The sequence below is a fragment of the Dromiciops gliroides genome, chromosome 3, assembly GCF_019393635.1.
Source record: "Dromiciops gliroides isolate mDroGli1 chromosome 3, mDroGli1.pri, whole genome shotgun sequence".
In the NCBI taxonomy this organism is placed as follows: Eukaryota; Metazoa; Chordata; class Mammalia; order Microbiotheria; family Microbiotheriidae; genus Dromiciops; species Dromiciops gliroides.
This window is the reverse complement of record NC_057863.1, coordinates 583,392,549-583,415,232: the sequence shown is the minus strand read 5'-3', so window position 1 is coordinate 583,415,232 and position 22,684 is coordinate 583,392,549. Positions and strand designations below refer to the sequence as shown.

Genomic DNA, 22,684 nt, shown 5'->3' with positions numbered 1-22,684 from the left:
GATTACTTCTACTGACTCTAAATCTAGCACACCTTCAATTGTAACTGTGCATATCTTGATAACAAGTGCTGCTTTTCTTGAGTTCTATTGACCTCATTAAATCAAAAGTTTTATTGTTACCCAACATAACTGCCCCAGAATCTTCCATTCACTCTGTACCTCCCTATCCAAGCTTTGTGCTGTCTCTCTTGGCTTAACAAAATTAAAATCTTATAGCTATGAATTCAATTTATAATTATAAAATCACAGAACAGTAAAGCTGAAATTGACCTCAAAAGGTATCAAATCCAATTCATTGACACATGGATGAATATTCTTTCCCATAAATTTTATATTATCTTATATTCCTACATGGATTTATGGTGGTGAGGGAACTAGACAGATCCAGAAAGGTCATGGCACCTCAAGCACACAAAATAGGAAGGCAGTTAGTGTCTGCATGAAAGGATACTTGAATACTAGTTTTGTTTTGTTTTGTTTTCCAACTTCAATGGTCTATAAGGTGGGTAGGTTGACCAGTGAATAGAATTATTGTATTTGACCTTTAGTCAAATCTCTCAGCTATTCAGGAAGTGGGCTACACTGACAAGAAAACAGGGTATACTTTCAGAAGACCTGGGTTCATATTCCACCTCTGGTGCTTACTCTGTGTGTTACTTTAGTCGAATAATTTAACTTCTTTATCTATTTAGACAAATGATGTAATGATCAGAGAATCTTGGCTTTAAGAAAATTCTCTCCCTTAAAGCGGAACTTTATAAAGGTTACTTAGGACTCTTCTGCTCCCTTTCTGTGAAAGACCTTAATGATTCTATCCCGAATTTGTTTAGTTTTCACCACATAGACAATGGGGTTCATAACAGGGGGGATGAGAAAGTGCATGTTAGCTATGAGCACATACACATGGGAGGGAAGCTTTGGTCCAAACCTGTGCAGCATGGACAGGCAGATCATGGGAGTGAAGAAAAGAACCACAGCACAGAGATGGGAGATGCAGGTATTGAGGGCCTTGAGCCGCCCCCCATGGGATGCAATGCTTAGCACAGTCTTTAGGATCAGGACATAAGAGAGGAGAATGAGAAGAAAGTCGAGCCCCATGGTGGAAAGGACAACGAACAACCCAAAGATGCTGTTTATCCTGGTGTTTGAGCAAGAGAGCTTGATGATGTCTGGATGTAGGCAGTAGGAGTGAGAGAGCACATTGGAACGACAGAAACGCAGTCTCCTCAGCAAGATGGGAAGGGGGACTTGCACTGCAACTGTTCGCATTAAAATAGCCATCCCAATCTTAAAAATTACCCCACTAGTAAGGATGGAGGCATAGTGTAAGGGTTTAGAAATGGCCACAACACGGTCAAAGGCCATAGCCAGAATCACAGCTGACTCAAAATCCTGGAAGGTGTGGATGAAGAACATCTGGATGAAACAGGCAGGGAAGCTCATCTCCCGAGCCCCTAGCCAGAAGATCCTTAGCATAGTGGGGAATGTAGAGACAGACAAACCTAGGTCTGAGGCTGCCAACATTGCCAGGAAGAGGTACATAGGAACATGGAGGCTCCTTTCAGTCCAGATAACCAACATTATGGTAATATTGCCTGCCAGGGTCAGTAAGAACATGGCACTAAAGGGAATAGAGAGCCACATATGCATGGCTTCTAGTCCAGGGATTCCTGTAACTAAGAAGGTGGAGAATGTGGAGAATGTGGATTCTGTTGCATTGAGAAGAGACATTCTGTCCATTGTACGTCACTAAATTCTGTATTTGTCTCTCCTGAAAAAAAAAAAAGATGTAATGTTCTTGACTCATAGGCATTGGAACTTTGATGCTACGATGTTCAGTCTTGAGGAGGACTAACAAATGAATTAAATAGTTCAATTCTATAAAATAAGTATTTATTAATAACCTACTTGCTCAGAGTCACAGAGCCAGTAACTGAGGGTCAGAGGTCAAATTTGAATTCAGGTCTTCCTAACACTACACATAGTGCTCTATTCACTGGTCAACCTACCCACCTTATAGACCATTGAAGTTGGAAAACAAAACAAAACAAAACTAGTATTCAAGTATCCTTTCATGCAGACACTAACTGACTGTAAGCTCCTTGGAGGCAGCCTCATTTAAGTCTTTTTGTTCCCAATGTCTGGCACATGTAGTCATTAATAAAATCTTAATGACTCATTGAAACAGGATAGAATGACTGTTTCATGATTTGGAGTTTTGAAACTATAAGATTGGGAGACAATATTATTTAAAATAAATAAAAAGTCAACACAAAAATCCCAAGTGAACAGAAATAAATAAATAGAAAAATGAATGAATAGTATATATCCATAGGAGAATATAAGCTTCTTGTTAATAAAGGATTTTTTTCTTTTGACAATAGCACCTATTGCTATAACTTATACATTTAGGGATTTGAAGTTCCAAGTTTATGTGTCCATCATTTTCAGTGTGCAAACTGCCTCCATTGATGCTTGTAATTTAATCTTACAGATTTGTTGGGGTGAAAGGATTTGCCCTTTGCCACAGTTTGTCTCATGAGTAGGAAATAAATTAAAACCAATAATTCCTAGCAATTTATATAGCCTCAAAATGGAATGAGCTGCCTTGAGAGGTAATGGACTCCTCCTCCTTGTAGGGGTTTAAGTAGGGCTTGGATGACCACTTGTTAAATATGTTAAAGGGGGGGCAGCTAGGTGGCACAGTGGATAGAGCACCAGCCCTGGAGTCAGGAGTACCTGAGTTCAAATCCGGCCTCAGACACTTAACACTTACTAGCTGTGTGACCTTGGGCAAGTCACTTAACCCCAATTGCCTCACTAAAAAACAAAACAAAACAAAACATGTTAAAGGGAGGATTCCTTTATGTAACACTTGGATTACATGACAACTTAGGTCCCTTTCAGTTCTAATATTCTGCAGTTCTATCTACCTGACTTCATGTCCACTAAAACATGCTGCACAAAGAAAATGTTTAATAAATTCTTATTGAATGGAGCAAGCAATAAATCAATGATCATTTAAGTGCTAAATATATGCCAGACACTGTTCTAGATTTTTAGGATACAAGTGCGCTTTCAAGGAGCGCACTTAGTTCTATAAAGGGAAATAACATGCACACATATAATTATACACAAAATATACATAAAATATATGGTAATAATAGATGAAGCAAGGCACTAGAAGGTGTGAGTGTAGGGGAAAGTTAAATAAAGACCTCAGGGAACAGTTGCCACTTCAGTTGAGTGTTGAATGAAATTGGTTGTTCTACAAGGTAAAAGTAAGGAGGGAACACATTTCAGGAATACAGGACAATCAATCTGAAGGCACAAAACCTGAGATGGAGCATACTGTAAAAGAAAAAGCAAGGATAGTAAGGTTGGATGCCAAAGCATATACAATAATAAGTTACAAACCTGTAAAGTTCAGTTGGATCTTGGTTGCCAAATATCAAGTAGAGGAGTTTTTAAATTTGATCTGGGAGATGAGAACCACTGGAATTTATAGAGCAGAGTAAATTTATTTGGTGAGACCTGTGAGGATTAAGCTACCACTTGCCCACAGAGAGTAAAACCATCAGCATCTCTATGGTGGTCTTCAAGCCAAGGCTAAACAGCCACATGTCAAGTGTGTTATACTGAGGATTCCTTTTGTAAATGGATTGGAATAGATGGCCGTGGCAATCCCTTCCAACTCCCAAATTCCATGATTCTGTGCTTCAGCATGATCGTTTTGTCATCTGTGTGAAGTACAGATCAGAAAGGGGAAAGATTCACAATGTGAAGAAAATCAGAGGGCTATTATAATAGGCTAGGAGGTATAATACTATTCAATATTTATCTTTTTAGGCAAATGTTTATTTGGGAACTAATAATATTGCTAGTGAGGAGAAGTAGAAACAGAGAAAAATGATATGAGGAAACATTTCTTTATATCTCTGTTATCAGAATGTAGAGGTGTCCATGTACCTTTCTCTTATACTTTAGAAAGAACATAAAATTAGAAATGGAAGGTAAACAGAGTTTAAATCAATTCAACAGTATTTATGAAGCACTTTGGAAAGAATATGTATTTAGAGAAGGAAGCTCAGACTGGAGAATGTGTAGGTCACTCAAAGGGGGCTTAGTATCTAACTCTGAATTAAAAGAAAATAGGGCAGCTAGGTGGCACAGTGGATGAAGCACTGGCCCTGGATTCAGGAGGACCTGAGTTCAAATCTGGCTGGCATTTGACACTTTTGACACTTACTAGCTATGTGACCCTGGGCAAGTCACTTAACCCTCATTTCCCTGAAAAGAAGAAGAAGAAGAAGAAGAAGAAGAAGAAGAAGAAGAAGAAGAAGAAGAAGAAGAAGAAGAAGAAGAAAGAAAGAAAAGAAAACAAAGCAGGAGAAAAAATGTTGAACAAAGGGCCTCAGAGGAAGCTCTTGAGGAACTCACTATCTGAGCCCATCTTGTGCATGAACTTAATGAAATGTTATACTGTAAGATACAATGGGTAAGATCAGAGGAAAGAAACAGGAATACAGGTGAACTTATGCAAAGTTCAATAAAACAACAGAAAATAACAACAACAATACAAAGAAAATCCAATAACAGAAACAGAATGGCATGGAATATTGAAGAATAAGCTTTTTTTCAAAGCAGTACTAACACACTATCTATTATGGAGGTGGTGGAATATGGGTGTAGAACACTATGATAGTGGTTTTTATCTAGCAGTATGTTATGCTGCATTTCCCCCTCTCCTTCTCCCTTATTCTTTATTATTATAAAGCTATGGCCCTCTAGGTGAGTGAAGACAAGAGATATGTTGGGAAATGTAATTAAGTCTTTCTCTCTTGCTCTCTCTCTTTGTCTGTCTGTCTCTGTCTCTGTGTCTATGTCTTTCTCTGTCTCTCACTCTGTGCCTCTCGGTCTGTCTCTGTCTGTCTGTCTCTCTCTGTCTCTCTTTCGGTCTTTCTCTCTCCCCTTCTCTTCATGAAAGATTCATCTCCCCAAAGACTAGAAAACCAATAAATTCACTTTTGCTCTACCCCTGGCTAACCAGGAATGTCAACAAAAGTCACAAGAATGATCCAAAGGAATGACCAGGAAAAAGGTTAGGTTTTTGTTTGTTTGTTTGTTTGTTTTAATGCTTTGTCATATCTTCCAGGAGACAGTTTCCTTGCAAATTGCATCTTCTACATCAATTATTTTTTCTATTTGATTTTGTATATACCTAATTCTACATCTGGATATACTTCTTTTCTGAAAGGCTATACTATGTTTTGTTTGCTTATTTACATGCAAACCTGAAATTTCATGAATATAGTGAAATCAGTTTGAGGAAACTGGCTCAACAATGCAGATAAGCATTTATTAAAATTTAATTTATTAGTAGTATTATTATAACAGTCTTAAAAGTTGTCAGAAATGATCAACTATGATGGACTTAGCTCTTCTTAGCAATGATCCAAGATAATTCCAAAAGATTCATGATGGAAAATGTTCTCCACATCCAGGAAAAGAACTATGGAGTTTGAATACAGATTGAAGCCCAGTATTTTCACTTTGTGTTTTTTTTTCTTTCTTATGGTTTTTCCCCTTTGTTCTGATTATTTTTTCATAACATGAATAATGCGGAAATATCACTAACATGATTATCCTGTATAATTTATATCAGATATCTGTTGTCTTAGGGAAGAGAAAAAGAAGGAAGGGAGGAAGGATTTGGAACTCAAAATCTTACAAAAATGAATGTTGAAATCTATATTTACATGTAATTGGGAAAAAATAAAATACTATTAAGATGGAAAAAAGGAAGTTGCCATAACACTGATGGGAAAAGAAAATTTGCCAGGGTCGCATAGTTAATATGTGTTAAGATACTGGATTTAAGAATTGGTCTTCCGGGGAAAGCTAGGTAGTGAAGTGGATAGAGAACTAGCCCTGGATTCAGGAGGACCTGAGTTCAAATCTGGCCTCAGAAACTTGACACTTACTAGCTGTGTGACTCTGGGCAAGTCACTTAACCCTCATTGCCCCACCAAAAAAAAAAAAAGAATTGGTCTTCCTGTGTAAGAGGATATCTGTCCATTAAGCCAATCTACCTCATTCTTTTTGTTTGTTTTGTTTAATAGTATTTTATTTTTCTAAATTATCTGTGAAGATAGTTTTTTAATGATTAATTTTGGGGTTTTTAAATTATTTTAATCATAAAAATATTTTATTATTTTCCAGTTACATGTAAAATATAGCTTTCAATATTTGTTTTCATAAGATTTTTAGTTCCAAATTTTTCTCCCTCCCTCCCTTCCCTTGCTCCTCCCCAAGACAGAAGGCAATCTTATATAGGTTATATATGTACATCAACAATTCATTTTTGTAAGATTTTGAATTCTAATATTTCTACCTCCTTCCTTTCCCTGCCCCCTTCCAAAGCCAGCAACTAATCTGATATAGGTTATACATTACAATCATGTTAAGCTTACTTCCACATAAATCATATTGTGAAAGAAGAATCAGAACAAAAGAGAAAAACCACAAGAAAGAAAAAATGAAAATAGTATAATTCAATATGCATTCAGGCTCCATTGACTCTTATTCTTTAAATTACCATTAGTTGGTTTTTGCTTTTGTTTCATTTTGTTGTTTTTTATGTCCACAAGAAACTTTTAATTGAACTAATTTTCTATTAGTGGACAATAATTTTTATATAGGTATTTGAAATAAAATTCCATTAAAGTTATCAATTTCTAGTTCAATTCTATCTGCTTAATAAGTTCACCCATATTTTCAGTGAAGGACCATTATGGGGAGAGCCTTTCAGTTCAATTTGACTGTACATTATTGAACTGAAAATATGACAGAACATTATTTCCAACCGCAGTAGACTGAAAGTTCATGTTACTCCTTGAAATGAATTAAGGAAATCACATGTCTATGGAATAGGGCTTCATAACATCACCATCATACATATTCAATTTGAATCCAACATAGAACTTATATAATCCCTCTATCTTTTTCCTGTATGCATGTGCATAGACTGATTCCCAAACTTTGAATGATCTTCTTCCTCACATCATCATGGAAGCCTTTATTCCCTTCAAAACTCATCTCAAATACCATATCTTACGTGAGAATTTTCCTTTTCCTGTTCCTAGTTGTTTCAATCCCTTTACACACAAAGTACATTGTATTTACTTATCTTTTTATATTATATTTCCTTCCAGTAACATGCAGGGTGCATGAGGTCCTGGAATGCTGTCCTTTTTTGCCTTTGTAGTCCCTGTGTTTTGCTGAGTTCTTAACAAACAGTAGTCCCCTAATAAATGATTGCATAAGTGTTCAGTGGGTCAAATATACACAGGTTTCCATGGGGAGCATTCCTAATAGCTATTCCCCTGAAAGGAAGAGGAGGTCAAATTGGCATTTTTCTCCTATGTTGTACTAGTCAGCATTCTACTTAATGTTATGATTAAACCCTTTGGATTGAATGTACCTGCAGGGACAGAGAAAAACAGATACATATCTTTTACTTGATGTGTCTCTAGTGAATCAGACTACAGTCAGGCCAGGAAATTCTAAGATTTTAAAGGTGTTCAAGTCATAAGAACCCCGAACTTGGCTTCTTTTCCTGAGACAAAAGAGATGCTGCAGGAGAGATTTTCTTCTAATCTCTAAATTCAGTAGATTTCATATTGTGAACACATCCCTCAGTTCTTCCTATGGATCCTTCCTTCCAAAATATGAATCCAAAAGATACTAGATCCCTCTCAACCTACATTCTCCCCATCCATTTCATTCTTTAGTCTGTTTCCCAAATCTTAAGCCCAAAAGATTTTGGGGGTAAAATTTGTAAATTTATTGTTTGGGAGGAATGGTTTCAATTATGTAAACCTCTCTGAGAACCTATACATTGAGGTCAGCTTTTTAAAGTTTATTCAAAAATGTTTCTCAGTCGGGCTTTTGTTGATGTTTCATGAATGTTTCATGATGTTTTCAGTCCTCTCTGGAACCTGTCCCTAGGTGGGATAATTAATACCTTTCTCTCTAAGAGTAGAGCCTTCATCTTGACCTTTTCTTCCCACCTCTCTGAGAAAGGAGATCATCAGAAGTTCCATGAACAAAACATATCCATATTCTAGGATGTTCCAAACCTCCCCTCAAGCAAATCATACAAGAAATTTCCCACATCTATTAATTAGCATTTTTTGTCTGAGCAGGAACAACCTAGTACATTGTGGGGTCCCTTAGGGACATCTGCCTCATCTATACACTTGTAATCCCTGAAGTGCTAAGGTTCAGGAGGAGAGGCTTTATTATTGTTGTTGTTGTTTTTTCCCCTATCCAATACAACTTTTATTTTTTTTTATTTTTTCAAAATAATAATAAACGTTTTTTGTGAGACAACTGGGGTTAAGTGACTTGCCCAGGGTCACACAGCTAGTCAGTGTCGATTATCTGAGGCTGGAATTGAACTCAGGTACTCCTGAATCCCGAGCCTGTGCTCTATTCACTGTGCCACCTAACTGCCCCATAATAAACATTTTTATTTAAGGTTTTGAATTCTAAATTTTGTCCCTCCTTCCCTCCCTCTCCTCCCCCTTCCCTGAGGTGGTAAGCAATCAGATATAGTCTATACATGTGCGATTTTGTGAAACATTACTATATTAGTCATTCTGTATAAGAAAAGAATAAAAGAAAAAAAATAAGAGAAAGTGAAAAATATGCTTCAATCTGTGTTCAATTAATATTAGTTATATCTTTGGTGGTGGATAGTATGCTTTATCCTTAGTCATTTGGGATTTTCTTGGATTATTGTATTGCTGAGAATAGTTGTCATTCACAGTTCATCAAGCAATATTGTCACTGTACACAATGTTCTCCTGGTTCTGCTCACTTTACTATACATCAGTTCATATAAGTCTTTCCAGGCCTTTCTGAAATCATACTGCTTGTCATTTCTTATAGCACAATAATATTCCATCACCATCATATACCACAGCTTGTTTAGCCATTCCCCAATTAATGAGCATTCCTTTAATTTCCAATTCTTAGGCACTGCAAAAGGAGCTGCTATAAATATTTTTGCACAAATATTTTTTTTCTTTGTTGGATGTCTTTGGGATATAAACTTAGCAGTGGGTCAAAGGGTATATACAATTTTATAGTTCTTTGGGCATAGTTCCAAATTGAGGAAAGGTTTTTTGTAACCAGGCATTTTTCCTTTTGGGGATAGATTCACACTTGGACAATCCTGCATCACTCACTTTACTGACCTAAGTAACAAGTAGAATTAACCCTCTTCTCCCTTGTTCCCCAATCAAGGTATGATATTTTACCATGGACATAGGCATTTATCATTCTACCTCCCTACCACAACCAAGTTCAGCAGAAAATCAGACATGAGATGAATTAAAATGAAAACAATTCTGCTCTGTTATTGCCCATAATCTGAGGGAAGATCAAAGAATGCTAGACATGGGATAAGTTTATAAACCATTTAGTAGGGGCAGCTAGGTGGCGCAGTGGATAGAGCACTGGCCCTGGAGTCAGGAGTACCTGAGACACTTAACACTTACTAGCTGTGTGACCCTGGGCAAGTCACTTAACCCCAATTGCCTCACTAAAAAAAAAAATAAAAAAATAAACCATTTAGTAGATTATGGGGGTGGTGGTGGTAAGGATGGGAATAAGCATTTATATGTTTTGAATCAAGCATTGTGCTAAGCACTTTCTACAAATATCTAATTTGATCCTTACAAAAACAATATGAGGAAATTGAGACAAACAAAAGATAAATGACTTGACTAGGGTCACACAGCTAATGTCTGAGACTAGATTGTAACATGTCTTCCTGACTCCAGGCCCAACATGCTATCCATTGTTTTACTAGCTGCCTCTATAAAATACATTTTTACAGATGAGGAAACATTAGCTTAGAGAGGGGAAGTAGCTGGTCCAAAGCTACACACATAGTAAGTGACTGAACCAAGACCTACTAGGGCACAGGTTTTCTGATATAGTCCAGTTATATCACAAAATATCAAACACAATGTGTGTAGTTACTAATGAATACTATCATTAATGAAGAACATTGGAATAAAAAAATAGTAATATGGAGAATCCAAATGGAAATCCAGCCCATGGGAATGGGAAAATTTAGAATTAAAATTACAGATGGTTGAGTTCTATAAAATATATTTGTTTAGGAAACTAACAACAAAAGGAAGAAGCATAATAGTGAGCCAAAATACACAGAACTTTATCACTGCCACAATGTATTCCTAGACTTTAAAATGTTACACCAAGAATTAATTAGAAATCTTCTAGTGAAAGTCCCTTACTTAACATATGAGCAAAATGGAAGTCATAGAGAAGTAGTTTGTCCTCTTAGACAACTCAGTTGATCCCAGAGTACTTTACTCTAAGGATGAGCCTAGTTAGACTTAAGAAGACATGAGATCATTTCTGTCCAGGAAATAACAACATTTGGGGAGAACAAATTTCAATTAAACAATTCAATTAAAGGAATATTTCTTTAAAAAAAAAACACCTCATAGTGTTTAGAATTCTGGGGAATTTGAGACCATCATGAGTAAAATTCCAAGGACTAGAGTAAAATGTATGGTTTGTTCCAAGCATTAGGACAATCAAAAAGAAAAGAGAATGCATCATTGTCCTTGGGAACCTCAGTTTGTTTGTTTTGTTTGTTTGTTTGTTTTCCTTTTTAAAGTGATAGTCAAAAATACCTTAATAAGTGAGTCCTAGTATTATATTTATTAGTTAGCTATACATTAATTTATAGATATTTAGGAGAGGATCATAGTACTGTTCTTTATCCCCTACCAATTACGAAAAGAAAAAAAAATAACCTTGGGAAAGCAGCAGTTGAGGGTTATTTGATAGGAAGGTGGAAGTGGCTTTCTGTTAATGAAGTTGGATTTTCTTTGTTCAAAACGATCCTGTCCCCTTCAAGTGAGTTTGGAAGGGAGGTAATGATTTCAATGATTTTAAACTATGTCATTCTATTATAAATGCAGAAGGTATTTTTTTTTTGCCTCAATTCTTCTGAGGGAAATAAGGAACAAATTATTTTTAAAAATAGCAATAACAAAAGAGAATCTAATAGCACATTGCCTGACCTAGATGGCAGTAGTGTGATCATATATATGGAAAGATTCTTTGAAGGAGCTTCAGATATCACCAAAACAATCCAGTCAGCTATTTTCTTGCTATTGTATTCTGATTCAGCTCATCATCCATTTATATTATGCATCATATATAATATACATATACACACATATACATATATATGTTTGTGTATATATCCACATAATACATATACACATATATTGGTTGTGATATATATATATATATATATATACACACATGTAGTATACACATACACAGATGCACATATGTATGTAAATGCATATAGATGTTTACATATACATATATACATGCATATCCACACATACATATATGTATGTGTACACACGCATATACAAACAATTCTTTTTTTCTATGTAGATGGTTAGACCACACATTTTTCAGTGGCTATGGATATCTTTCAGGACATTCTTCAATGTCACAGGGCTTGGTGTAACTAACACAGGGCCATTTGAAAATAAAAATAATTTGAAGACCTTTATGTATTCATGACTTTTTATCTTGGACTTTTTATAACAAACACCTAGGGCAAGCATCCATCTCCTTGTTTTCTCTCTCACCTAACATTCATGATTGAAGAGTGAATAGATAGAGCAATGTCGGTCCTTAAATATTTAAAGGGATAGTTAAAATATATAGATGGGAGACATCTTGATAGGAGAGCATTTAGGATGGTATTTTGATGTACCAAAATAAATGCTTTTTTCTCAGTCAACAAAAAAATAAGCACAAGAAGATCCAGCACTTTATATGTCTTGTAGTCAATTATCAGATGATAAAGATGAGGTACATTGTCAAATAATGGATGTGAAAGTCTACCTGTTCCTCATTAATATCATTAATAATGGAGGGGTTGTGTACAGATTTAATATAGATGGGAAAAGAGGCACAACAATGGTGAATACTTGGTGATCTCTTCTTGGTTGACTTTTTGAGCTTTAAGGATGTATGAGATATCTTTCATGCCTTTGGTATCTTGTGCCATCTTCAAAATGAATTTCCTTTGTATACACTTATTTCTCCTTGTATTACCTTTATACCCATTTGGTCTAGTCTAGGTGCTTTTCCCATTTTTTCCTCTTTTTTGCTACCTTTTGTATCATTTAAAATGTGTGTGGGGGGCTAACCTGTTGCTCTTCTAAATTATTGGGTAACTATGCTGAGGTTTTCTAAAATATTGCTACTTATAAATTAAAGGCTGTTGTACCAATTTTAGCAATAAGTTATTATTATTATTATTATTATTATTATTATTATTGGGCAATGAGGGTTAAGTGACTTGCCCAGGGTCACATAGCTAGTAAGTGTCAAGTGTCTGAGGCCGAATTTGAACTCAGGTCCTCCTGTATCTAAGGCCAGTGCTTTATCCACCATGCCACCTAGCTGCCCAATAAACATTTATTATTAATTAAGATCACCTTTTACTAGAATATTGAACACATGTCTGACTGACTTCCCTACTAGTTATAGACCTAAATAATTACATACCCAATATGGAATCCTAAGAAAGGGAGAAGAGAATGTGTGGCTCATTCATGCTTTGTCCCAGGCACAAGAGAGAACAAGCCTCTTGTGGTTCAGACACCTAAGAACTTCTATAGAGGCAGCTCTTACACACTGCTCAAAGCTGGAATCATTCAATTGCATTGATTGACATGCCTTTCAGGTTTGATTAAGGTGTGTTTTCCCTCCCTCTACATAATCAGAAAGGTCAATCTGCATTCCTTTTGTTAAGCTGTAGGCTTTTCCCAGGCTTGGGGAGGGGGGGTTATGGGGGGGGGAATTCATTTAAACAATTCAATTAAAGGAATATTTATTAAAAAAAAACTCATAGTGTATAGAATTCTGGAGAATTTGAGACCATCGTGAGTAAAATTCCAAGGAGTAGAGTAAAATATATGGGTTGTTGCAAGCATTAGGACAATCAAAAAGAGAAGAGAATGGATCATTGTCCTTGGGAACCTCAGTTTGTATTTTGGTTTTTTTGTTTTTTCCTTTTTAAAGTGATAGTCAAAAATACCTTAATAAGTGAGTCCTAGTATTATATTTATTAGCTAGCTATTACATTAATTTATAGATATTTAGGAGAGGATAATACTTTATCCCCTACCAATTACAAAAAGAAAAAAAAATAACCTTGGGAAAGCAGCAGTTGAGGGTCATTGAGGATTTTTCCTAGAAATTCATTATTGATAATAATTTTCTCACTACCACCCCTGAGGAAACAATCACAAATATTTTAGATTCCATATGATATGGGGGAGAAACCAATTGGGCGTAAATCAGATCCTAAGGGTTGGGTGAGCAGGCCCAAGGCAAGCTGTCTATTTTCATGTACAAAGAGGGTGAATGGCTTCTCTAGGTCTGCAAGGCCAAGAGCAGGGGGTGAGATAAGTTCTTTAAGTATTTCAAAGTCCTGCTCCTGCTCTCCCCCCCATTCCAGTGGTTCTGAGTCGGAGCCAGCCATGGCCTTGTATAAGCATTTATTAATTACCCCCAAAGAATGGGATCCACATGTGGCAAAACCCAGCCATTCCCAAAAAGGTACAGAGTTGCCTTTTTGTAGAGGGAGGGGGGATGGATAGGATAGCCTGTTTTCAATCAGGGGTCAGAGATTGGGAGGTAGGGGTTAATATATGCCCAAGGTAAGTTACAGACTGGGAAACAAGCTGGACCTTTTTTGTTGAGACCTTATAACCCCACTCTCCTAAGAAATTTAGGGTACATATATGGGCTGCAAATGAGGATATCATCTACATACTGAACAATGGAGCTATCTCCTAAGGATAGGTCACTGGATCTTTCCAGAGGGTGTTCCCTAACAGGTGGGGTTATCTCTAAAGCCCCTGGGGAAGCACTCTCCATGTTAACAGTTGGGGCAGAGGTTCCCCTGGAAAAGTCCATTCAAATGCAAAAAGATACCAACATTCTTCCCTTAGGGGAATGCAAAAAAAGGCATCTTTAAGGTCACATGCAGAAAACCAACCAGAGTTCCCTGGAATCTGAGTTATTAGTGTATACAGGTTTGGAACAAGGGGGTGCAACGGGGTCACACTCTTGTTGACCGCCCTAAGATCTTGTACCATCCTCCAAGACCCATCCAGTTTCTGAACCGGAAGTATCGGGGAATTGCAGGGAGAGTTATAGCGAACCAAAAGTCTGTGAGCTAGGAATTTCTCAGTGAGGGGCTGGAGCCCTTCCCTAGCTGCCTGGGAAATGTGGTACTGATTTTTGTTTGGATAAGAGACAGAAGGCTTGAGCTGTACCATGATAGGATCTATTCGTTTGCCCACCCTGGGATTCCTATATCCCAGACTTCATTATTTATACTTTCCCATATTTCTAATGGGATGTTATCTGGTCTGAGAGGGGAGTAAAGGAAGAAGAGGTATTAAGACGAATTGAGACCCCAGCTTCCCCATAATGTCTCTCCCCAGTAGGGGGCAGGCTGAGGAGTTTAGAATCAGAAAGAAGTGTTCGAATATATGGTCCTCATACACACATGTTAAAGGCAATGTCTGCCTACATTTTAGAGCCTTACCCCCAATTCCCACAACCTTATGCCTTGATGGAATAGTGGGTCCTATGTGACAGATAAAAACAGAGAAGCTAGCCCCAGTATCTATTAAAAGTTAATTTTCTCACCAGCTATCTCGAGTTCTACCCTGGGTTCTGCCATGGAGAGTCTTGTTAGGGGCTGGCCGGCCCCCGGACACCCTCAGTCCTGGTCCACTGGGGACGGGACAGTTGGGCACTGGGTTTTCCTACGGCTAGACCCCTGGGGGCAGTCAAGAGACCAATGGCCTCCTTGATGGCATTTCGGACACGGAGTGGTGGGGAGATTTTTCCCTTTAGAGAGACATTCTCCTTTCCAGTGTCCTGGCTTGCCACAGTTGAAAAAATTGCCCCTACTTTGGCTGCCTTGAGAGCTGATTGCCGACCTCATGGCTGCTGTTATCAGAGAGGCTTGCTCCATCGAGCGTGATTGATCCTTCTCTTCTTTCTCTGCTGCTATTGCAAGGTCCCTGTTATTAAAAATCTTAAAAGCAGCATCAAGGCACTGTGAGGTTGGTGTTTGAGGGCCCAATTCCAATTTCTGGAGTTCTCTCCTAATGTCAGGAGCAGACTGGCTGATAAAATTAATATTGAAGACAGTTATTCCTACATCTCTTTGGGGGAATGTCATGGGAGGATTATGGGCCCCGGTTACCCCAACAGTTCTCTGGGGATTTCAAGGAACTTTTTCCTTGAAACCTCAGGGGTTTTCCCTTGAAATCAAGTAGGCCTCTCCTTGAATTCAATCAAGGACACACACACACACACATGCACACACACCCAACGGAGATAAGCGGCACCAGATCGAACTGAGCATGCTCCAGTACCACCACCCTACATTCCAGTCCTCCTAAGCACCTGGATGAGGTAATCCAGGAGAAGACCACCTGGAACCTCCCATCAGCAGACTGCTTAGACCCATCAGGACAAAGTTGACACCCACCACCAGATCGCTCACGAGGGATTCTTCCTACCCCAGTGCAACTCAGGAAGACCACCAGCCCCTCACCCAATAAGAGACTCTTACCCACCCCATCTAAACCCCATAAAATGGCACTCCTTGAGCTAGTCAGGGAGGAAAGCGTTTTGTTCATGCAAAACCTTCCTCCCGGCCGGTTTCTCTTGTACCCCAATAAACCTGTTCTTTTATTCCTAATTAGGTCTTGTGTGAGAGTGTAATTCTTTACAGAGGAATCCTAAGGACCCATGTGCTTTCTCCTATTGGTTTCTCCCCCATATCATTTGGTGCCTGAACGTGACTGGGTACTGGATTTCCCTCTGCTTGCCCTACAAAACCTGGAGGAGGTAAGAACACATTCAGCATAATCTCTCCCCCTGACCCTTACCAGGGCTCGTTTTTGGTTTTTTTTTTTCAAGCGACAGGCAGAGCAGTCACCCTCCATTGTGAAAGGCCCGACCTAACGTCTGAACCATGTTTGGACCAGTAGAATTCTCTGGGCAAAGGTTTAAATGGCCTTAGGCCCATGGGGCAGAGAGTGAGCGTTCTGAAAGATTCTCCTCTGGGGTGCTTCCTAAGAGATTGGACTAAACTAGAACTTAAAAATTAGAGAAAGAGATGCATGACACATTTTTGTAACAATTTATGGCCACATTATCCACTAGGAACTGAAGGAAACTGGCCTGTATACGGCACCCTTAATTATAATACCATTTTGAAATTGGACAAGTTTTGCAAGCGTGAAGGACAGAGATTCCATACATATCGGCTTTTATGACTTTAAGCCAGAAGTCAAAAGGAAAGGATGAGGTCCCCTTGCCGGTTGAGAATCACTGCAAGTCCAAGCAATTAGCTAACTTTTCGGGCAACTCCTCTGAGACCCCAGCCCGCCTTCTCCTCAAACTCATTCCCTACCTGTTTCTCGTTTCACTCCTTCCCTGCCTGCTTCTGTATCTATGGGTCAACCACTGTCATATCACTCTATGACTGAGACATCCCCTTGCCCACTGGCTGATCTCAGAACCAATTCCCTGTGCCACTCAGGGAGTGGATATCAGTCTCCTTCTATCCTGCTCTACCCCATTTACAATCTGGGGGAACTCCAATATGTTCCCATTTCTCCTGTTTTTTCCATTCAGCAGCTAATCCCATCTGCTTTACCTAATCTGTAGTCACAGCCAAAGAATGTTACCCCTCCCTCACTGGGCCCTCTGCCCAATCCTTTGTCTGGGCCTCCACCTGAGCTATCTCCCCAACCAGCTTCACCCAGGTCCTTACCAGAGTCTCCCACTGCTTCCCTGCTTTCATTAAGGGAATTTCCCATTGGGAAGGGCATGACATTAAGGCATGTTCCTTTTTCCATAAACAGGTTATCTCAGATTAAAGAGAAATTGGGGAGCTACTCAGAGAACCCCACAAAGTTCATAGATGGCTTTTAAGTCTGTGACACTGGAGTTTGACCTTTCCTGGACCGACTTGCAAATTATTCTTGCCAGCTGTTGTACCCCTGATGAGAAAAACCAGATTTGGGACCTGGTGGTACAAGCTGGGGATGAACACTCGCAGGTTGGAAATTGGGTTGGGGTCCCTGGATTTACAGCTGTGCCAGTTGTAGAACCGAGATGGAACTAGGATATGCATCTTTTTCTCAATTAATATCACAATTGTCTCAGTCCTAAATTAAAGAAGTGTATAACAGCATGACTTGTGGACTCTTTTGCAAATGTCTTAAAGAGACATGTTAGAAGTTATTGTAACAACTCAGTCTAACATATTTTATAGAGGTTTTGGGGGCATTCTTGATGAAAAGACCAGAGCTGAATCAAAAATTTGACTTTCAAGTACAAGTATCAAGAGAAGCATATAAAAATCATAAGGGATTTAATAAGGTTAAATTGTTTACATCTCTATATGTGAAAATGATACTTGTAAGTCATACAAACTTTATCATTATTAGGGCCATTGGAAGGAGTACATATAGACAAAGGGCACAGTTGTGAGTTGAACATAAAGGGATGATAACTAAAAAATAAAATTAAAGGGTGAGAAACAAGAATGCACTGGGAGAAGGGGAAAGGGAAAGGTACAATAGAATAAATTATTTCACATAAAAGAGGCAAGAAAAAAAGATTTTACAGTGGAGGGGAAGATGGGGGAGGTGAGGGGAAGTGAGTGAAGCTTACCCTCATCAGAATTGGCTTTAAGAGGGAATAACATGTAACACTCAGCTGGGTACAGAAATCTATCTTACCCTGCAGGAACATAGGAGGGGGAGTGGATAGGAGAAGGGGAAGGGGTGATAGAAGGGAGGGGCTGGTTGGGGGAAGGGGTAGTCAGAAGCAAAACATTTTTGAAGAGACACAGTGAAAGGAGAGATAGAGAGAGAATGAATAGAACATAATAAACAGGGGCCAGGACTGAATAGAGGGAAATACAGTTACCAACAACAAGTGTGAAAAAAAAAATTTGAAGCAAGTTTCTCTGATAAAGGCCTCATTTCTCTGTTTTTTTGTTTACAATTTTATTTTCCAAAATATATGTATAAATTTTGACATCAATTTTTTAAAACTTTGTGTTCCAACTTCTCTTCCTCCCTCCCTTCCCACCACCCACCCCCAGGAACTCAAGCAATTCAATGTAAGTTAGACATGAGTAGTCATGGAAAACATCCCCACATTAGCTAGGTTGTGAGAGAAAACAGTTAAAAACCAAAACTTCAGATTAAGGAATTGTCAAAGAAAAAAATTTTAAAATGTGTTTCAATCTTTTTTCAGATACCATTAATTCTTTTTCTGTAGATTGTTGTGATTTTCATAAGTCCTTTCAGGGTTATATTTGATCATTGCCTTCCTTAAAATAATCATATGCTTCCCAGCAGATCATCTTACACTATTGCTGTTATTTTGTATACAGTACATTTCACTCTGCTTCAGTTCATGTAGGTCTTTCCAGGCTTTTCTGATAGCATTCTGTTCATCATAACTTCTATATAGTACCTCATACTTGACAAAGAATTTTCTTCACAATCACCCAGCAATGTATGTACCATACATTTTGCCATTATAGTCAATCATCATAACTAATTCCCTCCATCCTATTCCCTTCCCATGATATTCACTCTATTTTCTATCTTATTTTGCCCTATTCCTCCTCAAAAGTGTTTTACTTCTGACTGCCCCCTCCCCTGCTCTGCCCTCCCTTCTTTCACCCTTCCCTCCTTATCCTCTTCCCCTCCTACTTTCTTGTAGGGTTAAATAGATTATTCATCCCAATTGGGTGTGAATATTATTCCCTCCTTAAACTCAATCTGATGAGATTAAGGTCTTTGAGCTAATTTTGTGGTTTACATTTTTCTTCTTACCTCCCTCCTCAACTCACCCTATGAAATCAAGCAATTCAATATGTCATACTTGTGCAGTTATGCAAAACATATTTACCTTCCTCAAAAATGTTTTGCTTTTTAATGCTCTTTCCTTCAATCTTCCCTTCCTTCACCTCTTCTCCCACCCCGCCTTTGTCTCCCTCCCCTCCGCTTTCCCTCAGGGCAAAAAATATTACTATACACACTTGAGTATGTATGTTATTCCCTTTTTTGAGCCACTTCTGATGATAGTAAGGTTCACTCACTCTGCCGCTCCTTCCCCCTCTTCCCCTCCCCTCCAAAAGCTTTTTTATTGTTTCCTTCATTTGAGCTACCTCTCCCCATTCCACCTCTCCTCTCCCCCCTCCCCTAGTCTATTCCTCCTACACCTCAACCCTATTTTAAATATGTCACCATGGGTTAGCTAGGTGGCACAATGGACAAACCACCAGCCTTGGCCCCAGGAGGCCCTGAGCACAAATCTGGCCCCAGACATAAGACAGCCCACCATTTTTGCCCCACAAAGAACTAAACATAAATGCTTTACAGATATCATCCCTTCATATTCAGTTCAGACGTGTGTCCTCTGTAAATTCCTTACTGAGAAAGTTCTTAGGAGTTTGAAGTATTATCTTCCCAGGTAAGAATGTAAACAGTTTAATCTTTTAATATCCCTCATGAATTCTTTTTCCTATTTATTTTTTATGCTTCTCCAGGGTCTTGTATTTGAAAGTCAAGTTTTCTATTCAGTTCAGGTCTTTTCATCACAAATGCCTGAAAGTCCTCTTTTTTATTGAAGTCCCATTTTTTCCTCTGAAAGATTATACACAGTTTTTCTGGGTACATGATTCTTGGCTGTATTCCCAGTTCCTTTGCCTTCTGATTCATATTCCATGCCCTCTGGTCCTTTAATGTAGATGCTGCTAGATCTTGTTTATCCTTAGTGGAGATCCATAGTATCTGAATTCCTTTTTTCTAGCTGCTTGCAATATTTTCTCCTTGACCTGTGTGTTAACATAATGGAGTTTGGTAGATTCCAAATTTGAAAAACATTGGACTACTTGAAAACCATGACCAAAGTAAGAGTTTAGAAAGCATCTTTCAAGAGATTGTCAGGGAAAACTGTCCTGATATTCTAGAAGCAGAAGGCAAAATAGAAATTGAAAGAATCCATTGCTCACCTCCTTAAAGTGATCCCAAAAGGAAAACCTCCAGGAATGTTACAGCCAAATTCCAGAGCTCTCAGGTGTGTTAACATGATGGGGTCATTCACTAATTGATAAATAATCAAAGGATATAAAATGTTTTCAGATGAAGTAATCAAAACAATATATAGCCATATAACAAATATAGCCTTATATAAACAAATGTTCTAACTCACTATTAATTGGAGAGATACAAATCAAAACAATTCTGGGTAATACTTTATACCTATTAAATTGGCCAATAGGACAGAAGAGGAAGATAGCAAATATTGGAGAGAATATGGGGGAAATGAGACATTAATATATTACTGTTGGCGAAGTTATAAAATGATTCAACAATTCTGTAGTTTGGAACTTTTATCAAAGGAGTATAAAACCATGATACTCTTTGGCCTAGCAATAACACTACCAGATCTGATCCAAAAGGAGATAAAAAAACTAAAACAAAACAAAAAAAAAAAGGAAAGGGACCTATATGCACAAATATATTTATAGCAATTCTTTTCTGGTGGCAAAGGATTGGAAATTATGGGGATGCCTATCAATTTTGGAATGGTTGAACAAATTGTGGTATGTGATTATAATGGAATACTATTGTGCTATAAGAAACGATGAGCAGGATGCTCTTAGAAAATGCGAAGTGAAATGTACTGTGTACAAAGTAAGAGCAATATTGTAAGATGATCAGCTGTGGATTATTTAACTGTTCTCAGCAATACAACGATCCAAGACAACTCTGAAGGACTTTTTCTTTTTAAACTCTGAAGGACTTATAATGAAAGATGCTACCCATCCCCAGAGAAAGAACTAATGGTGTCTGAATATAGATTGAAGCTTATTTTTACTTTCTTTATTTTTCTTGAGTTTGTTTTGTCTATGTTTTTTTCTCAACATGACTAATATAGAAAAGTTTTGCTTGACTATGCTGTATTATCTATATCAAATTACTTACTTTCTCAATTGGCTAGGAGGGTGGGTGGAGAGGAAGGGAGAGAATTTGGAACTCAAAGTTTTAAAAATGAATGTTAAGTCCGGCAGCAGCGGAAGAGATGGCAGTGGTGGCAGCCCTGGGGCTGGTCAGGAATCAGGGCAGGCCGGAGTGCCCAGCCCACCCCAGCCCCTTCATGCTCAGCTTCGAAGAGTTCCCTGGAACCTTCAACTATGGCAGAGTACGGGACCCTCCTACAGTACCTGACTGACAACATCACCCATGAGGACCTGCAACAGCTTAAGTCTACCTGTAAAGAAGACATACCAAGTGAGAAGAGTGAGGAGATCACTACTGGTAGTGCCTGGTTTCACTTCCTCAAGACCCACAACAAGTTGGACAAAGAAAACCTCTCCTACATAGAGCACATCTTTGAGATTTCAAGGTGACCCTGCTCACCATGGTGGTTGACTACAGGACTCGTGTGCTAAAGATCTCTGAGGAGGATGAGCTGGACACTAAACTGACCCGCATTCCTAGTGCCAAGAAGTACAAAGACATCATCCGGCAGCCCTCAGAGGAAGAAATCATCAAGCTGGCTCCCCCGCCAAAGAAGGCTTAAGGAGGAGGAGGAACAGGAGGAACCTTCAGTGGACCTTCAGTGGACCACCCCCATCCTCCTGGGGAGGGGGCAGGGGCAAACACTGCACCACCTCCCCCTACCCTACCTATTCACTAACCTAGTTTTAACCACTCCCAATTGTGTATGTGCGTGGGTGCACACGCTCTGGCTGTCTATCTGTCTGTCTAGCTCTCCTAGTCCACCATCCCGGGGGAGGGGGGTAAGGATTTGGGGTTTTGGTCCCCCCCACTCCAGGAGGAGGTGGGGGCTATTTCTATGCAAATAGAAATCAGCACATTCCCCCTGCATCTCCCACTTCCACTCCCTTACCTCTCTGCGCCCCCCACAAAAAAGTCTAGGAACAGAGGGGGGATTGATTTTTCCAAATGAAATGAGGAAAGCTGGGGATGAGGAAAACTAAGAAGGTTGAAGGGTTGGGAAAGGCCCTGAATGCGCTGAAAAGAGGACATAAGGAAAGAGTAAAGTAGTAGTTCTAGGCCAGTGTGGCCCAGGAGTGGATTGAGGTCGAGATTCATGTACTGCAGCTGAGCTTTAGGGCAGATCCCCTCCATGCCCTCCCTTCATTCTCTAATAGGATGGAAGGGCATGAATAAACAACCCCCATTTTGCTTTTCTCTCACCCACTTGAGATGGGTGTAAGAAGATCTCTAAAGCTGAAGCCCCCGTTTGCTTTCCACTCTAGAAAGGCAGAGGAAGTGGGAGGCCAATGCTGAGGAATGATGGAAGGGAACAGGTGCCCCTCCCTCGCTCCTCCATTCCTCTTCAGTGACTGTTTCACACTAGTACCCTGAGCCTGAGCAAGACTGGAGAGCTATTCTCAACCAGTCCTCCCCCAAGAGAAACACTCCAGCCCTGGGCCCAAGGGACAGGCCCTACA

The 22,684-nt window shown here is 39.0% G+C and overlaps 1 protein-coding gene and 1 pseudogene across 1 annotated transcript; one reads left to right on the top strand and one right to left on the bottom strand.

Moving 5' to 3' along the window:
• Positions 1-768: 768 nt before the first annotated feature.
• LOC122750539 (olfactory receptor 51G2-like) lies at positions 769-1,740 on the bottom strand. Its single transcript, XM_043997293.1, has one exon. It carries the CDS (start codon positions 1,738-1,740, stop codon positions 769-771), a length of 972 nt encoding a protein of 323 aa, XP_043853228.1.
• A 19,632-nt stretch (positions 1,741-21,372) lies between these two features.
• Positions 21,373-21,791, top strand: LOC122751433 (annotated as a pseudogene).
• Positions 21,792-22,684: the final 893 nt, after the last annotated feature.